Consider the following 15,299-nt stretch of genomic DNA (forward strand, 5'->3'; position numbering starts at 1 on the left):
TCTTCTGTAGTCCAGCTGACCTGAGGTAGCTCGGAGGGACAGTTTCATTGTAGAAATGGGTCAGTTACCAATGAGATTGTTGAGCCCCCGTCTTGCTCTTCAGGAACTGTGTGTTTAGCCCAGGTGTCTAGCATCTCCTGAGTGCTTACAGCTTGCTAAGGCTCTATGGTGGTGACCACACATTGAGCAGGACAGAGCTTCTGCCCTCAAGGATTTGAGGATCTTGTGGCTGCGTGAAGAGGTTGCAGCACAAGGCAGTGTGCAGTTACCGCTAGGAGCCAAGTGCCAGCAGAAGAAGCTGAAGAGAAGCCCGGTTCTGGAAGACACCGCCCAGCAGTCTGAGGAAGTGGGACTCAGTAGCTCTGTATAAGGTGGACGGTGGCAAAGCTAGATAGGGCGGAGGTTCCTAACTCGAGTCCCTGCACAAAAATGAACCGTCATTTAAAGCCGAGTGATTTCGGGAAAATAAAGTTGACTTCCCTCTTTAGAACACATCAAGGTTTCGGTCACTTGGCTGTGCCCTTGGGAATTTTCTTGAGTCCCCACTCCCAGGGGCCATGTCACACCCCACTGACCCTCCAAAACAAATTCCTCTAGATGGAAGGGATGGATGATGACGCTGAAGACCGCATGTCCTACTTAACCGCCATGGGCGCGGACTATCTGAGTTGCGACAGCCGCATCGTCAGTGACTTTGAAGACACCGACGGCGAAGGAGGCGCCTACACTGACAATGAGCTGGATGAGCCAGCCGAGGAGCCGCTGGTGTCGTCCATCACCCGCTCCTCGGAGCCGGTGCAGCATGAGGAGGTGAGGCGAGGCGGGCCCGGGCTGCGAGGCCCGGGCGGGACCCGCAGGTCCTGGTGTTCCGCTGCGTCCCGGCCATCTGCTAACGCAGGGTGCCGTGGAAGGCGTTCCTGGGCGCCGAACAGGTGCCTCGTAGGGAGTCTCGTTCCGAGCCAGTGCCTGCATGACTGTGGTAGTGTCCATGGGAAAGCAGGACAGGAGCCGCGTGCCCTTGGCGTGGTGGATAAATTAACAGCTTTGTGGGCCAGCTGTCCAAATTGCAGGTGGAAGATTATTTTTTAAATACAATATTGTTGTACATACTTGTAACCTTTGATTAGGCCTCTCTCTGTACTCTTAGGTGTCCCTGCTTTTCCCCCATTCTCCCTTTAACCTTTCTGATCTTGCCAAAGCTCCTGAGTGTTTCCCCATCAGTTTCCTTCTCTTGTATTGCAATTTTTGAACTGATCAAGTACATGTCCGATCACGTGTACTGTGCATCCACTGGCTTCAGTGATCCTAGAAATCACATCGACAGGCACTAAGTTAGGAGCAGAGCAACTATTAGTTGCATCTCAGAGGACATTGGGATGATGATCTTTATGGATGAGATTATCCATATATTTAGATAATGATTGCTATGGACTTCCCTGTAGCAACTTCACTCATTTCGGTGAATGATTTTATTGTTTACGAAGAAGTGCCCAAAATTAAGGTGAAGGGGTGGATAAAATCCATCATGACAAAAAATATATATATCTCTACCACTAGATAAGTTGTAAAGAATAAATTAATTCCTTATTGTCCATAGGTATAGATAGCTAATGCTTAAATGTTATAAATGTTAAGGGACAAAGGAGATTTTGGACTTTTGTACTTTAACAGGAGAGACTACTACAGTGGATGCATCTAGTTTAAAAAAACATATCTTAAGCATTTGCTAATGGGATGCCTGGTTTCTGCCTTTTCAGTAAAGAAGCACTGGGTCAGTATCTCAACTTATGCAAGGGAGGGACTTTTGTGCAAGTTGTGAACCTCGGATTCTGAACTCGTGCAAGTGCTTGGAACTCCAGCAAAGCAGACGAGTGCTCTTTTCTCTCTGCTGCTATGTTCTTGTTGTGAATGAACCTTTGTGTCTTGTAGAGCATAAGGAAGCCCAGCCCAGAGCCACGAGCTCAGATGAGGAGGGCTACTAGCAGAGATCAACTTAGGGACAATAGTCCGCCCCCGGCATTCAAACCAGAGCCGCCCAAGGTATGTGGCTGGGAAGGAAGAGGAAGCAGCCCTGGAGTCCCCTGCGTAGCCAGGGAAGAGCACCCACAAGATGGTGTTGAACTGTGTTTTCGACTCACTATTTCTCTATTAGAACCTGCCTTTTGGTCTGTTGAGTGAACCCCAAAATTAGGGAAGGGAGAAAAGATAGAAAGGAGGGAAAGGAAGTTTTAGGAGAATGTACAATTTTAAAACAATATTTTTAAATTAACTGACGGAGAAAGAGAAAAGTTTGACAATACTGCATGCCCAGACCTGCCAAACTCAGACTGTTTTTCTTTTTCTGTCCAATTAGAGTTTTCTGCCCACAATCTGATTTAGATGCACCAGAAAAATCCTTACTGATGATTTGCTAAAGAAAACAACCACCACCAGTGTTTACAATGCCTCTTACAATGAAGGCAGCTTAATTTATTTTTAAGTAAACCATTATCCAGAACAAAATCAATATAAGAACACATGGGCATATGCCATATGATTCTTTATCTCTTCTCTGAATCAAAGCTATGACTATAGGTTTTCCCTTATAACCCAATGAAATTTAACTTAGTAGTTTACATGAGAAGAAAGTAATAATTGATTGTGTGAGCTATCAGAAGTAATTAGTGACCTCGTAAAATATGTCAGTGAAAATTACAAGCAGGCCGAGGACTGAAGTATGAAGGGAAAGTAGCCATTGACGTGATATGCCTTCCCCACTCCCTTCACCAGTCTCATTCATGGCTGGATGTGGGCCTTACCCCCAAGCCAGGGCAGGTACCCTCGGTGTGGTATGAACTCAGGAGCCCGGTCTTCGATCCTGAAGCCTGACTGGTTCTGAGATCTCCTCCAGAATTTGAATCTCCTCTAGAGTGAAATTAGGTCTGATCCACCTCTAGCACTTCCAGGGCTCCCAGCACTTCCCCAGCGTCCTCTTGGGTTCCAGAGTTCTTACTGCTCCTCTGTAGGAAACGAGGAAGGGATCAGGATGCCCGACCAGTGGCTGTTTGCCCTCCCAGATTTGATTCTATGTTGACCACTGATGGAAACTGATCAGGAAATGGAGTGTATTAAATCACTAATATTGATGTGAAAAATAAAATGAAAGCCTAAGGTAAAAAATATGCCATTGCTCTCTGCAGGCCAGAACCCAGAACAGAGAAGAGTCCTTTGACTACTCCAGATCCTACGAATACAAGTCAAACTCCCCTCCAGCTGTTGCCAGTAACGAAATTCCCTGGGCATCTGCCAAGGGTCATCCTCCTCCTATTGCTGCCAAACCTGCCTTCTGCAAGCCTATACTGAAGCCCTCCACTCCCATCCCTCCCCCAGAGAGTGAGGAGGCAGGAGAGGGCAGTGAGGAGCAAGAGAATGCATCCAAGTCTGTCCTGGGCAAAGTAAAAATATTTGAGAAGATGGATCACAAGGCAAGATTACAGAGAATGCAAGAGCTCCAAGAAGCACAGAATGCCAGGGTAATTGTTTTTAAACCACTGGGTTACTTCAAATAAGTTTCATTTCAATAAAATGATTCGCAGTCCTTCTTCCACTGCACAGACATGAAAGGGATGTTCACATGCATGGCACTAAAGGCACGTCCTCTGTGTGTGTCATTTCCAAATTGTCAGCTATTTGTGCGTCCCTTTTTTTCCAATCAAGAAAACCGAACAGGTATAGGTGAATAAGAACCTGCTTTTTGTACTTCAGAACTTTAGGTTGGGTTCTTGAGTGTGAAAGTAGGATAAGAGAATCAGAAGTTGTTTTTTGTTAAAGTGTTTATGTTTGTTCAATATCTGAGTTTTCATTTGCTCCCAGATTTGGCTAACAAACCTCGGGTTGTAAAATTGTTAGGCCATGGATTGTACTTGATGATACTGTTTGTATTTTTGTACCATGTGCAAACATAACCTTTCAAAAGTCAAAGAAGAGTTTAGGTACAACTGTGTGGAGCATATTCTGCCCAGTGGATATGGGAGTTCTCTTCATTTAAGTCTGCCGCAACAGCAGGGCTTCTTAGCATTTTTCTTTTTTTTTATTGTGATAAAATGTACAAATAACATAGCCCTGGCCTGGGTGACTCGGTTGGTTGGGCGGCGTCCCGTGTACCAAAGGGTTGCTGGTTTGATTTGAGGTTGGGGCAATGCCTGGGTTGTGGGCTTGATCCTTGGTGGGGGTGTATGCAGGGGGCAGCCAATCGACGTTTCTCTCTCTCTCTCTCTCTCCCCGTTCCCCTCTCTCTACAAATCAATAAACTATTCTTTTAAAAATAAATAAAATGTACATAACATAAAATTCACCATTTTAACTATTTTTAAGTATTCATTGGCATTAAGTGTTCATTCACATTCTTGTGCAACTGTCTCACTATCCATCTCCAGAACTGTTTCACCCTCCCTACTGCAACTCTGTACCTATTATACTATTAAACAGTTATTCCCCATTTCGCACGCATCTCCATTGCCCCCTGGTAACCACTCTATTTTTTCCTCTGTGATTTTGACTACACTAGCAACCTCATATAAGTGGAATCATATAAGTGACCTTTTGTGACTGCTTATTTCACTTAGTATAATGTCTTCAAGATTCATTCATGCTGTAGCACGTGGCAGAATTTCATTGCCTAAAACGTTTTTCCTATTTGACATGTACCACTGAGCATCACACAAAAGCCTGGAAACTAGAGTTGCTTCTATTTTTCTTCTCCTTAAAATGGGATTGGGAAAATGGGACCAGCAGGAAACCAGCAAGCTGACTGTCTAATGGTTCATTCTTTCCCTCTTACTCTTTTATTTTCTTAATCACCACAGATTGAAATTGCTCAGAAGCATCCTGATATTTATGCAGTTCCAATCAAAACCCACAAGCCAGAACCTGGCTCGCCCCAGTACCCAAGGTAAGGGCTGCTTGGGCAGGTATAGGCCTACAAGAGGGGCTTACCTAGGACTTGAACTCCTAGGAAAGAGTTTTCTTCACCTACATTTGAAAGTACTAAGAAGACTTTTTTACCCCCTGGTCAGCAGTTTACCTTGTTTATACAAATTTAATTGTAAAGATTACAGAGTCAGAATTTCATGGTAATTTTGCGTGTGTGCTAAAACTCTCTGACAAAGCATAATCATTGGTATTTCAAATCAGTCTCCCTTGACACTTTGGAGCACAGATGTGTTAAATTGTGTTAGGATAGCATATGAGCAAAATTCCTGGGTCCTACACCCATTTTGTACTTATTATTTTCTGGCTCTTAGCCAAGCTCCTTAACTCCTTTGCATCACTTAGCAAAGTCAGGCCACTTGTGCTGAACTGTGGTCTGAGGGGAAGGTGACAATCAATTGACTGTGCTGGTAAGATCCTGCATTTAAAAAAATGCTACATAAGCACTAGGAATTACCACAGTGTCTTCCTCTTGAGGTTTTCCACTGGATCATTTCCTGCCTCCGAGAATAGGAAAAAAATAAATCGTATTTCTTGTGGCTATTCTGACGGGAAGCTAGAGTCTAGTTTTACAGCAATAGAAAACTAGGGGCACATTTCTTTACCAATTGAACAGTGGCACTTGTAGCCAATGAATGTAGGGGTGGGGAGGGCACCCCCTGCTCCAGCTGGGGAATTCTTAGTCCAGGGGGCACCTGGATGGCTTCCTCCCTCACTGTACAGGTGGGCATCAGCCCTGACCTATTACTCCCATCCCCACTCCCATCACTCTGGGCACCTGCAGCGGGGCCAGGAGTGTCCCTAGCTTGTCAGCACAGAGTATGGCCCTGAGGTAAGCAGTCTATCTTAGGTGATTGCCCACTGTGCATTTGACCCTCTCACTGTTTAAGTTTCAGATCCCCTGAGCCACAGAAAGGTTCCTCCAGGCCCTACCAGGATGCCAGAGGCAGTTACGGCAGTGATGCCGAGGAGGAAGAGTACCGCCAGCAGCTGTCAGAACACTCAAAGCGCGGTTACTATGGCCAGCCTGCCCGGTACCGGGACACGGAATTATAGATGTCTGAGAATTGACTCTTCTGTACCCGGATGTCCCCGCCTCAGGGCAACACTCCTGCGGAGCCATGGGATGGTTCTGTCCAGTTCAAATGCACTGCGGAGATGTGGTGGGACCTGAGCTCCCATTTCCCCGTGGGGAGCCCAAGGGACAACCAATGCAAATGCAGAACTGAAGGTTCTATTTGTGGGACTGGGTCTGGGGAGTTTGTGGCTTTTTGCTCAGAATTAAGAGAAACACTACAGTTTGATACTGTTGCCTGCTTCAGTGGACCAAAATCTATTAATTCTGTTTGCGTATTTTTAACATGTATGTATATTAAGAAGTGATAACTATTTTTCATTAATAGCTGTATTCAAGGACTCTTTCAGTGTGAGACAGAATGTGAAAAAGAGGAATAAAAATACTGTCGGACTCCAACTAAATTCAAAGAAGTATTTTATTACAACTCTAAGTGCCTTTGATGAGAAGTGTCTTAAATTTTCTTCCTTTGAAGCTTTATGCAAAGCCATACTGGACTAAAACATTGTGACTAAATTTTTATACCAGTTTAAGAGCTATGATTTTTCCCTACACTGTGTCATCTTTTTAAGGCATTTGTGTTTGCAATATTTTCCATAAATTCTGACAATATATAATAGCTATTCTTGGTAGTTTGGCTACCAGTGGTAAATAGCTTGAAGACTTAAGAAATTGGTATAGAAATTTGTCTGTGCGCCACAAAAGCACATACTCAAGAAAAACACATTTTATTTCCAAAAGTGTGTGTATTGACAACAGTTTTATAATTTAATAAAAAAGGAGGACATTGCAATCAATATTTTGCTTTGTGGTGGATTTCTGCACTAATTCCCATTTTTAAATGCAACTTATTGATCATAAAAGTGAGAGCATGTCCATTGCTGAACACTGGAAAATGGAGACCTAAAAACCAAAATAAAAATCACCCATAATGCCATCCCTCAGATAATTTTGGTGCATTTTTTCCAATTACATATTTGTGGATGTCCCTGTGTGTTATATTTGTGGGTAAATTGTGTTTGCGTGCTGTTTCTTACCTTTTCTATTTAACATTCTATCATAAACATTTTTCTTAGGTAGTTAAAACTCATGCAGATATCATTTAACTAAAAGAATACATTGTGTGACTTATTCATAAGTAGACAGTTCTGCTATTGCTGGCTGTTTGGATTGTTTCCAGTTTTTTACCTCTTTTACATAAAATACACCTCTTTGTATATAATCCGTTTTTGTACATCAGTGACCAGCATTCCAATCCTTTTCTGCAGGTAGGTTCTCAGAAGTGGAATTACTAAGCAAAAGCATAGGAACATTTCTGGCTCTTCATGTTTATTGCCAATTGCTTCCTAGAAAAGTTGCATCAGTTGATACTTACACAGTCACTCTTTAAAGGCTAAAATAGTGTATGTTTAGAATTTAAGCAAGACAGCCTAGGAATTTAGGCTTGTATGGATCAAAAGTACACTGAATTTAGGAAAGTGTCTTGGTTCCATTAAGAGTCATTTATAATATGAACTGACCCAAAGGTGTTAAGCTTGTGTTTTGGTTGAATTAGAAATTCAGCTTACTCAGAACTGAGTCATAGATACGCCCTTGGTTGCGTCTCTATCAATGTGGGTGCTGCAATTCCTAAGCCACTTCGTGCAGGGCCTTGAATTTCTGAGCAGTCCTCAAATCTGCGTATTTCATAAATAAAAGCCACCTCTTGTGGATAGAACAAAATACACTAAATACATGATTTAGTTTGCTTCAATTCCAGGAATGAGGGATGGGGGAGGGGAGGCTTTTCGGGCAGCGCGGGGCTGTCTCGGGCCCCAGCGCTCATTCGCGGCGCGCTCAGCGGCGGGCAGGCGGGACCTGCCTCCGAGCAAACCCCCGTGCGCCCGGCGCACCACCGCGCCTGCCCCGCCCCTTCTAATTTCACATTCTGCTTTGTTCTGGGAAGGATTTAAGGCTGCCTACAATATATAATTAAGAAAAAGAAAAGGGGGAGGGAGGTGCTAGGCAAACGAGGAAAGGGAAGCTATCAAAATAGTTAAGACAAAGCCCTGAGCGCGGGTAGAGTTCCCCCCACGCCATCGGGGTTCCCCTGCTTCCCAGGGGCCGCTGTGGGCACAGGATGTGAGCGGTATGCAGGCTGATTCAGATGGTCCCTGAGAGGGACAGTCGTTCCCGAATGTTCTCCCCACTCATTTTCATTCCCTGGGGTCGCAGGCTGCATCACGCGGTCACGCCACTTACTTGCAAGGATGACCGTGGAGGTCCGCGTTTAGCGGTGTTCTTCCACGTGGGCACTGTTTAGCGGTGTTCTTCCACGTGGGGCACTAGCACAATTCCGGGGGCCGTTCAGTAAAAGTTCCTGCGAAAGCACCCAAAGCTGCAAGTGTAGAAACACCCCTCTGCAGCCCGGCGTACCCCAAGATCAATTCTAGAGCATCCAGGGCCAGCGCCTCCCACATAGCGACATGACATGCGTGAAGCAAGGGAAACTTGTATCCATCGTCCTGGAAAAAAAGATTGGCGGTGGGGGTGGGGGGTGGGGGGTGGGGGTAAAACAGGGTAGGTCATGCAAGCTTCACACGGATTTGTGGGATGAAGCCTGGGGCGTTTGAAGTTTCGCGCGCTCGGCGGGTCCCTTTGGGCGGCACCCCGGCAGCCCCTGCCCGGAGACTTCCGGAGGCCGCACCGCAGTCCTACTTCGCAGGCGGCGGGCTCAGTCGGCCAGTTAGAGAAGTGACGCGTAGCTTTGCGTCCGTCCCCCAGTTTACTGTTTCTGTCCACCCTGATTTTGTTTGGTGACTGAACAGCAGTCATTTGGGAGCTGGGGAGACTGGGCTTAATTTGGGTAGCAGATGCGAAGGCCAGGCTTTGAGCCTAAATCTTTCGTTGGGGAAATACAAGGAAATGCCACAACGGGAAACCGGAACTTAATCCCACCCGGAAACGCAGGTGAACATGATAAAGCACGTGCCTCCGAGTTTTCCCACCCAGGCCGCGGGGGAGCTGTTCACCAATCGGCTTCAGGCTTTCAGGGCCGCTCTGTGCGTGCGTGTGCGTGCGGGCTGTGCGTGCGTACGTGCGCGTGCCTGCGTCAGTGGCGGAGATGTCCTCCTAGCGCTCCTTCAAGCAAAGAAATGTAGAGGCAGGCCTTTGGAAGGCTGGGGCCCCCAGTGGTGCAAGGCCCGAGGGCGAGGGCGGGGGAGCCGTGACACTGCAGCCTGATGGTGACTGGGATGAGCATCCCCTGCGTCCTCCAAGGTGAGAGGTTTTTCTCTGTAGGGCCTCTGGGTGGGCTGGGAGAGACCTGGGAGGAGCTGGAGGTTGTCCATAGGGAGAAGGGTGGGGGCGCAGCCTCCATACGTGTGTTAGTTGGGGTTCTCTAGACACAGCCAACAGCATGTGTGTGTGTGTGTGTGTGTACACACACACAGGCACACGCACGCACAGAGCGGCCCTGAAAGCCTGAAGCCGATCGGTGAACAGCTCCCCGACGGCCTGGGTGGGAAAACTGGGCGGCACGTGCTTTACCATGTCCACCTGCGTTTCCGGGTGGGATTAAGTTCCGGTTTCCCGTTGTGGAATTTCCTGCAAGGTCGGCCTCCAGGCTGAGACCCTGAGAAGACTCGCAGCCCGAGGGCGCCGGGGGTCGGATGCCCTCCTGCTCTGTTGGGGGGCGGGTCTATATTGAGGCCTTTCGCTGATTGGATGAGGCCCATCCACCTGAGCGAGGACAATCTGCGCTGCTCCGAATTCACTGATTTAAGCGTTACTCTCATTCCTGGAACACCCTTATAGAAACATCCAGAGTAAAGTTTGACCAAGTAATGTGCTCCCTGTGGCTTCCCCCAGCTAAGTTGACAATAAAATGAACCATCGCAATACCCCATCCCCTTTACCTTATAGGCCACCACTGCAGCCCTACTGCTTGTCCAGTGTCAAAGTATGAAGGAAGGAAGGAAACAGACTGAAGGGAGAATATCACGTATTTACACAGGTGTGGATTTTATATGATACATTTATATACTTTACACATTTATACTTTGTTTTAAACAAAGAGCAAATTTAATTTTAATCAGAAAAGCCATAAAAATTGGGAGAAAACAAAAATAAGAGATTCAAGTAATGTAGTTGAGAAATCCCAATAAAAATAAACTATTTGACATTTAAAAATAATATTCAGTGAAATAAATGAGACTAAAATAAAAGGCTGTGTCCCTGGCCAGGTGACTCTGTTGGTTAGAGCATCACCCTGATATGCCAAGGTTGGGGGTTTGATCTCCAGTCAGGGTGTATATAAGAAGCAACCAATGAATGCACAGATTAGTGGAACAACAAATGACTGTTTCTCTCTCTCTCTCAAAATCAATTAAAAAACCCCCCAAAACAAAAGGCTGAATGGCAACTAAAACATATACGTGTATATATATACAGACATACAGATAAAGCTGATCTTATTCGCATTCTGCCTTTTTATTTTAAATCTCATTTATATATACATAGATATAAAATGGCACAGTTTATACTCCCCAAACTAGTGACTGCATGGCAATAGGAGTATTTTGGTATTTATTTTGTGGAATAAAGGGTGAGATATGGTTTCACTGCTTCTGCACTGTCCCCTCTCTGTTCCACCTCAGAGAGGGCCAAAATCCAGGTTCCTCTGGCTTTGTGAGTTTGAATCTCCCTAGGAAGGGTGATTGGGCAAGAAGATTCTCACTGACAAAAATCATCCTGGGAGAAATAAGTTGAGCTTATGAAAGTAGTTTTGTCTCTGAGGATAAGAGGAAAGGGGAGTGGAGAGAATGGGGACCTGGAAAAATGAAGCGGAGGGGTTGGAGCTGAGCCAGAAACTTCCCAACTCCCTTTCCTCCTCTAATCCCTCACTCACAGGCATGCTCTTTTCGATTTACACCCCCCATTCCTACCCCTGCCATTCTAAAACAAGTCCATTAGAGACTATAGGAAGTATAGAAGCACCAAAGGACCTGTGGGAAACATAACTGATGAATACACACAAACCTCATTAGAAGCACAGGAAATGTGAACTGTAGCAAGATACTTTGGAAGCGTTTGAAACAGGGGAGGGCCAATGAATGCACAAATTAGTGGAACAACAAATGACTGTTTCTCTCTCTCTCTAAAAATCAATTAAAAAAACCCAAAAAACAAAAGGCTGAATGGCAACTAAAATATATATGTGTATATATATACAGACATACAGATAAAGCTGATTTGGAATGTTTTCCAAATGAATGTATCTTTGAGTCAAAATGTAAATCATTCATATATTAACACATTGTTTGGGGGTAGTTTTTATCGCGCGCTCTACTACCAGTCAACATAAAACGTATAAATACGTTTCCCGCATACAATGCTTTAAGTATTTAAAAATATCAAAATGATGTTTTACGCCAATAAGTACAGTGGCATTTTATTACTTAAAAATAGTATGGTGGGCCAGAATATGAGTCACTAAAGCAGTCCCTACCCCAAAGCAAATGTTAGTTCCTCCCTTGGAACTAACAAGGAGATGGTTGCTTTGTCATCTCTGTCCTGCTGAGGCAGCCTAGAGAGGTTATGAGCTCATATTCTGGAATCAAAGTGATTTCATGTTCACACCCCAGTTTTGTCAGTTATTTGCTTTGAACCTTGAGCAAGTTACTCAAATTTTTAAAGCTTCAATTTTTTTTCATTTATAAAATAGGGATAGAAAACTAGAACTAACACTGTATTACAGTTTTTGTGGCACTTTAATAGGATGGTATGCATAAAATGTTTGAAATAGTAGCTGGCACAAAATAAATGCTCAATAAAAGTAGCTTGTATTATTACCACTATCAGTGGTTTCACCATACCAGTTTAGAAACTTGAGTAGTGTCTTAGATTTTTCTTACTCCTCCTACAAATGATGACCTACTTTTTCTACTTAAGAACTATTTTTAATTTGTCCCTCTGTCCCTTTTCCCACAGCCAGTATCCTAGTTCAGATGGTTGTAAACTCTTTGATCTCCCACCCAGCTCTCAGGCAGGATCATCTTTTTAACACTGATCTGAGATTGTCTCCCTTTGCTTTTTAAAAAAACCAGTGGTGACTTCCCCTTGCCTAGAGCAAAGTTTAATTCTTCTATTTTTATTAGGATATAATTGACATATAACACCGTAGAGGTTTAAGGTATACAACCTGTTGACTTGATACATTTATATATTGCAATATGATCAGTACCCTGGTTTTAGTTAATGCCTGTGTCACATCAGGAAATTATCATTTCCTTTTTCTTTTTAATCCTCAGCTGAGGATATGTTTTTATTGATTTTAGAGAGAGTGGAAGAGGCGGGGAGAGAGAGAAGATTCCTTGTAAGAGAGAAACATCTATTGGTTGCCTCCTATATGCACCCTGATCAGGGATCAAACCTGTAACCTAGGTAAGTACCCTGACTGGCAATCAAACCCCCAGCCTTTGGTGTGTGGGATGATGTTCCAGCCAACTAAGCCACTCAGTCAGGGCCTCATTTCTTTTTTTTTTTTTCCCGTGGTGAGAACAATTAAGATCTAGTCTCTTAGCAACAAAGTTTAATTCTTTATCATGGCATTCGAGGTTTTTCTACTGTCCCTGTGGTAGCCTGCATCATTGGCTCCAGTTCCTCACCCCTCTGTATGGATGTCCTTTGCCATATGACTTCACTGTTTCTTCCACTAAAGAGCCTGGATCTCTTTCCTCACCCCTTGGCTCTGGGTGGACCATGTGACTTGCTCTCTTGCACCTCTGCCATCCAGTGAGAGGAAACTCCTCAGACCACCTGCTGTCCCCCTAGCAGGAGGAGAGAGGTGTGGAGCAGAAACAATCTAGCTGAGTCCAGCCTAGATCAGTAAACGTATGAGAAATGATAAACAAGTATTGTTTTAAGCCACTGAGTTTTGGGGTAGTTTGTTATGCAACAATAGACCCCCAAATCCTTTTTCGAGTAACTCCTGCAAAGTCCACATGTGTTTCAATTTCACAGGAGTTGCCACCACTACATTTCTTGAATTCTCTGCTATTCCTGCCACTGGGAATACCCTTCCCTTTTCTTCACCATCTTTCAAAAACCCTAGTCATTCTTCCAGGTCCAGCTAATATGTCACAGTCTCTGTGAGGCCTCCTCTGATTCCTTCAGTAACCTTTCATAGCCCTTCACCTGTATCCACTGGTATTCTAATTATCAATGTACAGATCTGTTCTCTGCTCACTTCTATGTTTCCTTAAAGGGAGTACGTGTGTGTTTATTACTTATCTTTCAATCCTCTTCAGGGCCCTGCATATATTCCAAAAATGTTGTAAAAATGGAATGAATAGAAAAATAAATTGGAATGCAGTGCGTGTCTTTTATTACAAACACAGGTCAGTGATAAAAGACATTGTGCCCAGTTTAAACTTCAGCCCTGATACTGCTGATATAAACTGGAAAACATTAGTAAAACAAGTTGAGAAAATCTCCTCAGGACTTAGTTTGGCTAGGAAAAGGCAGGCTAATATTAAATTATAATTTACAAAAGGATAAAAATAAGATTCTTACGCAAATATAAAAGGAACACATGTCAAAGATTTTATGTAGCTCATTACTTAATGAAGAACCAGTAATATCCCAAGACTTGTGTAAAGAGCATTTGAGGAACCAGGAATATATAAGCAATTAATTAGGAATATTAGAATAAAAATCGTAAGTTAAATACAAAACTGGTTAATATCTACAGAAGAATAAATGATTGTAGGTATCTTTTCTACAAGACAAAAATTATTTGCATATTTGCATCTCTACCAGACCGAAATCTACACATTAACATGTAAATTACACTGAGTCTGAAAACTTTGATCAATAGTTGCCCCACTAATTAGTCACTATGTGAATTATTATTATTAATAGTCGAATAAACTATTTAGTAGGTCATTAGAAAGATTGTCTAAATTTGGACTATAGCAGGAATTCTGGCTAGCTAAGGCAATTAAAAATGTGTATTGAGTGTGTCTGTGTGCAGATAAACATGTGCTGAATGTGACCTATTGTCTGCCTTTCAAAAGTTTGTAAGTTGTAAATTCTTTCATTTGCGTGAGAATTTTCTGAATTGATAGTCTGCTTTGTTCTTTGTACCAGCACTGCATAGTAAACATGGCAGGTGTGCAGTACTACTTTTCTTAATAATCCATGACTTAGTTATGCAACTTGCTCAGAATCCTTCAGCTAATGAATCGCATGTATGGTTTGGACTCAAAACAGTATTCTGCTTCAATTCCTGTCTTCCTCTCTTTTCATCTAAAAGCCCTTCTATCCCAGCCAGCATGGCTCGGATGAGCATGGTTCCAAGCACCAGGTCACCAGTTTGATTCCTGGGGTTGTGTGATCCCCAGTAGGGGGTGTGCAGGAGGCAACCAGTCGATGTTTCTCTCTCATGTATGTTTCTGTCTCTCTCCCTCTTCCTTCCTCTCTCTGAAATCAATAAAAACATATTTTAAAAAAGTTTTTTTTAAAGCCCCCTTCTATAGGATCTCTCGAACTAGTTTGTTGATCATATTGTATGCTTTTTTTTATTTACAATTTTAAAAAAAATAGCACGTTAGAACTGAGTCTGCAAATTGCCAGAACCCATGGAACTAATCTGTTTCAAAAATATGTTTCGTTTGGCCTACACAGAGCAGGTTTAAAAAAACAAAAAAGGTATACTTGGTTCTGGGCCCACCTCTTTGCATGACAACCTTAGGCTGGAGCTGGGTGGCTGCTGCCCTGTACAGAGAACACTTATCCAGCCTCACTTACTAACATGGCCTTCATGATGGTTGAGGGCAGTGAGTTTGCGACCCTTGCCCACCTCTTTCCTGCTTCCACGTTCCTCTTCCAGACCCAAGTGCGGTGCAGCATTTGTGAGGCCACGAGGGAAGCCAGAAGGAACTCCTCAGGCCCCTGGCAAGTTTGCAACTTACTCTACAAGCTAGGCCAGAAATTTCACGTGGTTCTAGAGGGAAATATCTTTTCAGGTTCTGTTCCCTGTGGCTACGATAGTTTAAAGGAGTTGGAATAGAAGCAGATATTTGAGGAAGGGTGGCAGATATGTTTTGTTGCTTAGAAAATTACCTCCTGAAGCTCAGCTGAGTAAAGACCAAATGGGATTTCTGAGTGATGGTCATAAGACAGCATAGGGTTGTGGGCCAGGAATGGAAAATACCTGGTAGCCAGGAAACTAAGACCAGGTGGTCAGAAGAAACTCAAGATAAGCTGAACAAGA

General features: G+C 43.8%; 1 protein-coding gene across 4 annotated transcripts in view; it reads left to right on the plus strand.

The window, feature by feature from the left end:
- The window catches only part of TJP2 (tight junction protein 2), an 87,384-nt gene extending 80,404 nt beyond the window's left edge, over nucleotides 1-6,980 (plus strand). For 3 of the 4 annotated variants that reach the window (XM_016214265.2, XM_016214267.2, XM_087822696.1), the window contains 5 exons: nucleotides 598-810; nucleotides 1,930-2,040; nucleotides 3,180-3,512; nucleotides 4,845-4,930; nucleotides 5,859-6,980. In XM_016214265.2, coding sequence (XP_016069751.2) covers nucleotides 598-810; nucleotides 1,930-2,040; nucleotides 3,180-3,512; nucleotides 4,845-4,930; nucleotides 5,859-6,024 — 909 coding nt within the window. In that variant the 3' untranslated portion in view covers nucleotides 6,025-6,980. The remainder of the gene's footprint in view (nucleotides 1-597; nucleotides 811-1,929; nucleotides 2,041-3,179; nucleotides 3,513-4,844; nucleotides 4,931-5,858) is intronic. The other variant, XM_016214266.2, reaches the window with a different exon arrangement.
- The last annotated feature ends 8,319 nt before the right edge of the window (nucleotides 6,981-15,299 follow it).

Source organism: Miniopterus natalensis, chromosome 12 (assembly GCF_054644295.1).
Source record: "Miniopterus natalensis isolate mMinNat1 chromosome 12, mMinNat1.hap1, whole genome shotgun sequence".
Classification (NCBI taxonomy): Eukaryota; Metazoa; Chordata; class Mammalia; order Chiroptera; family Miniopteridae; genus Miniopterus; species Miniopterus natalensis.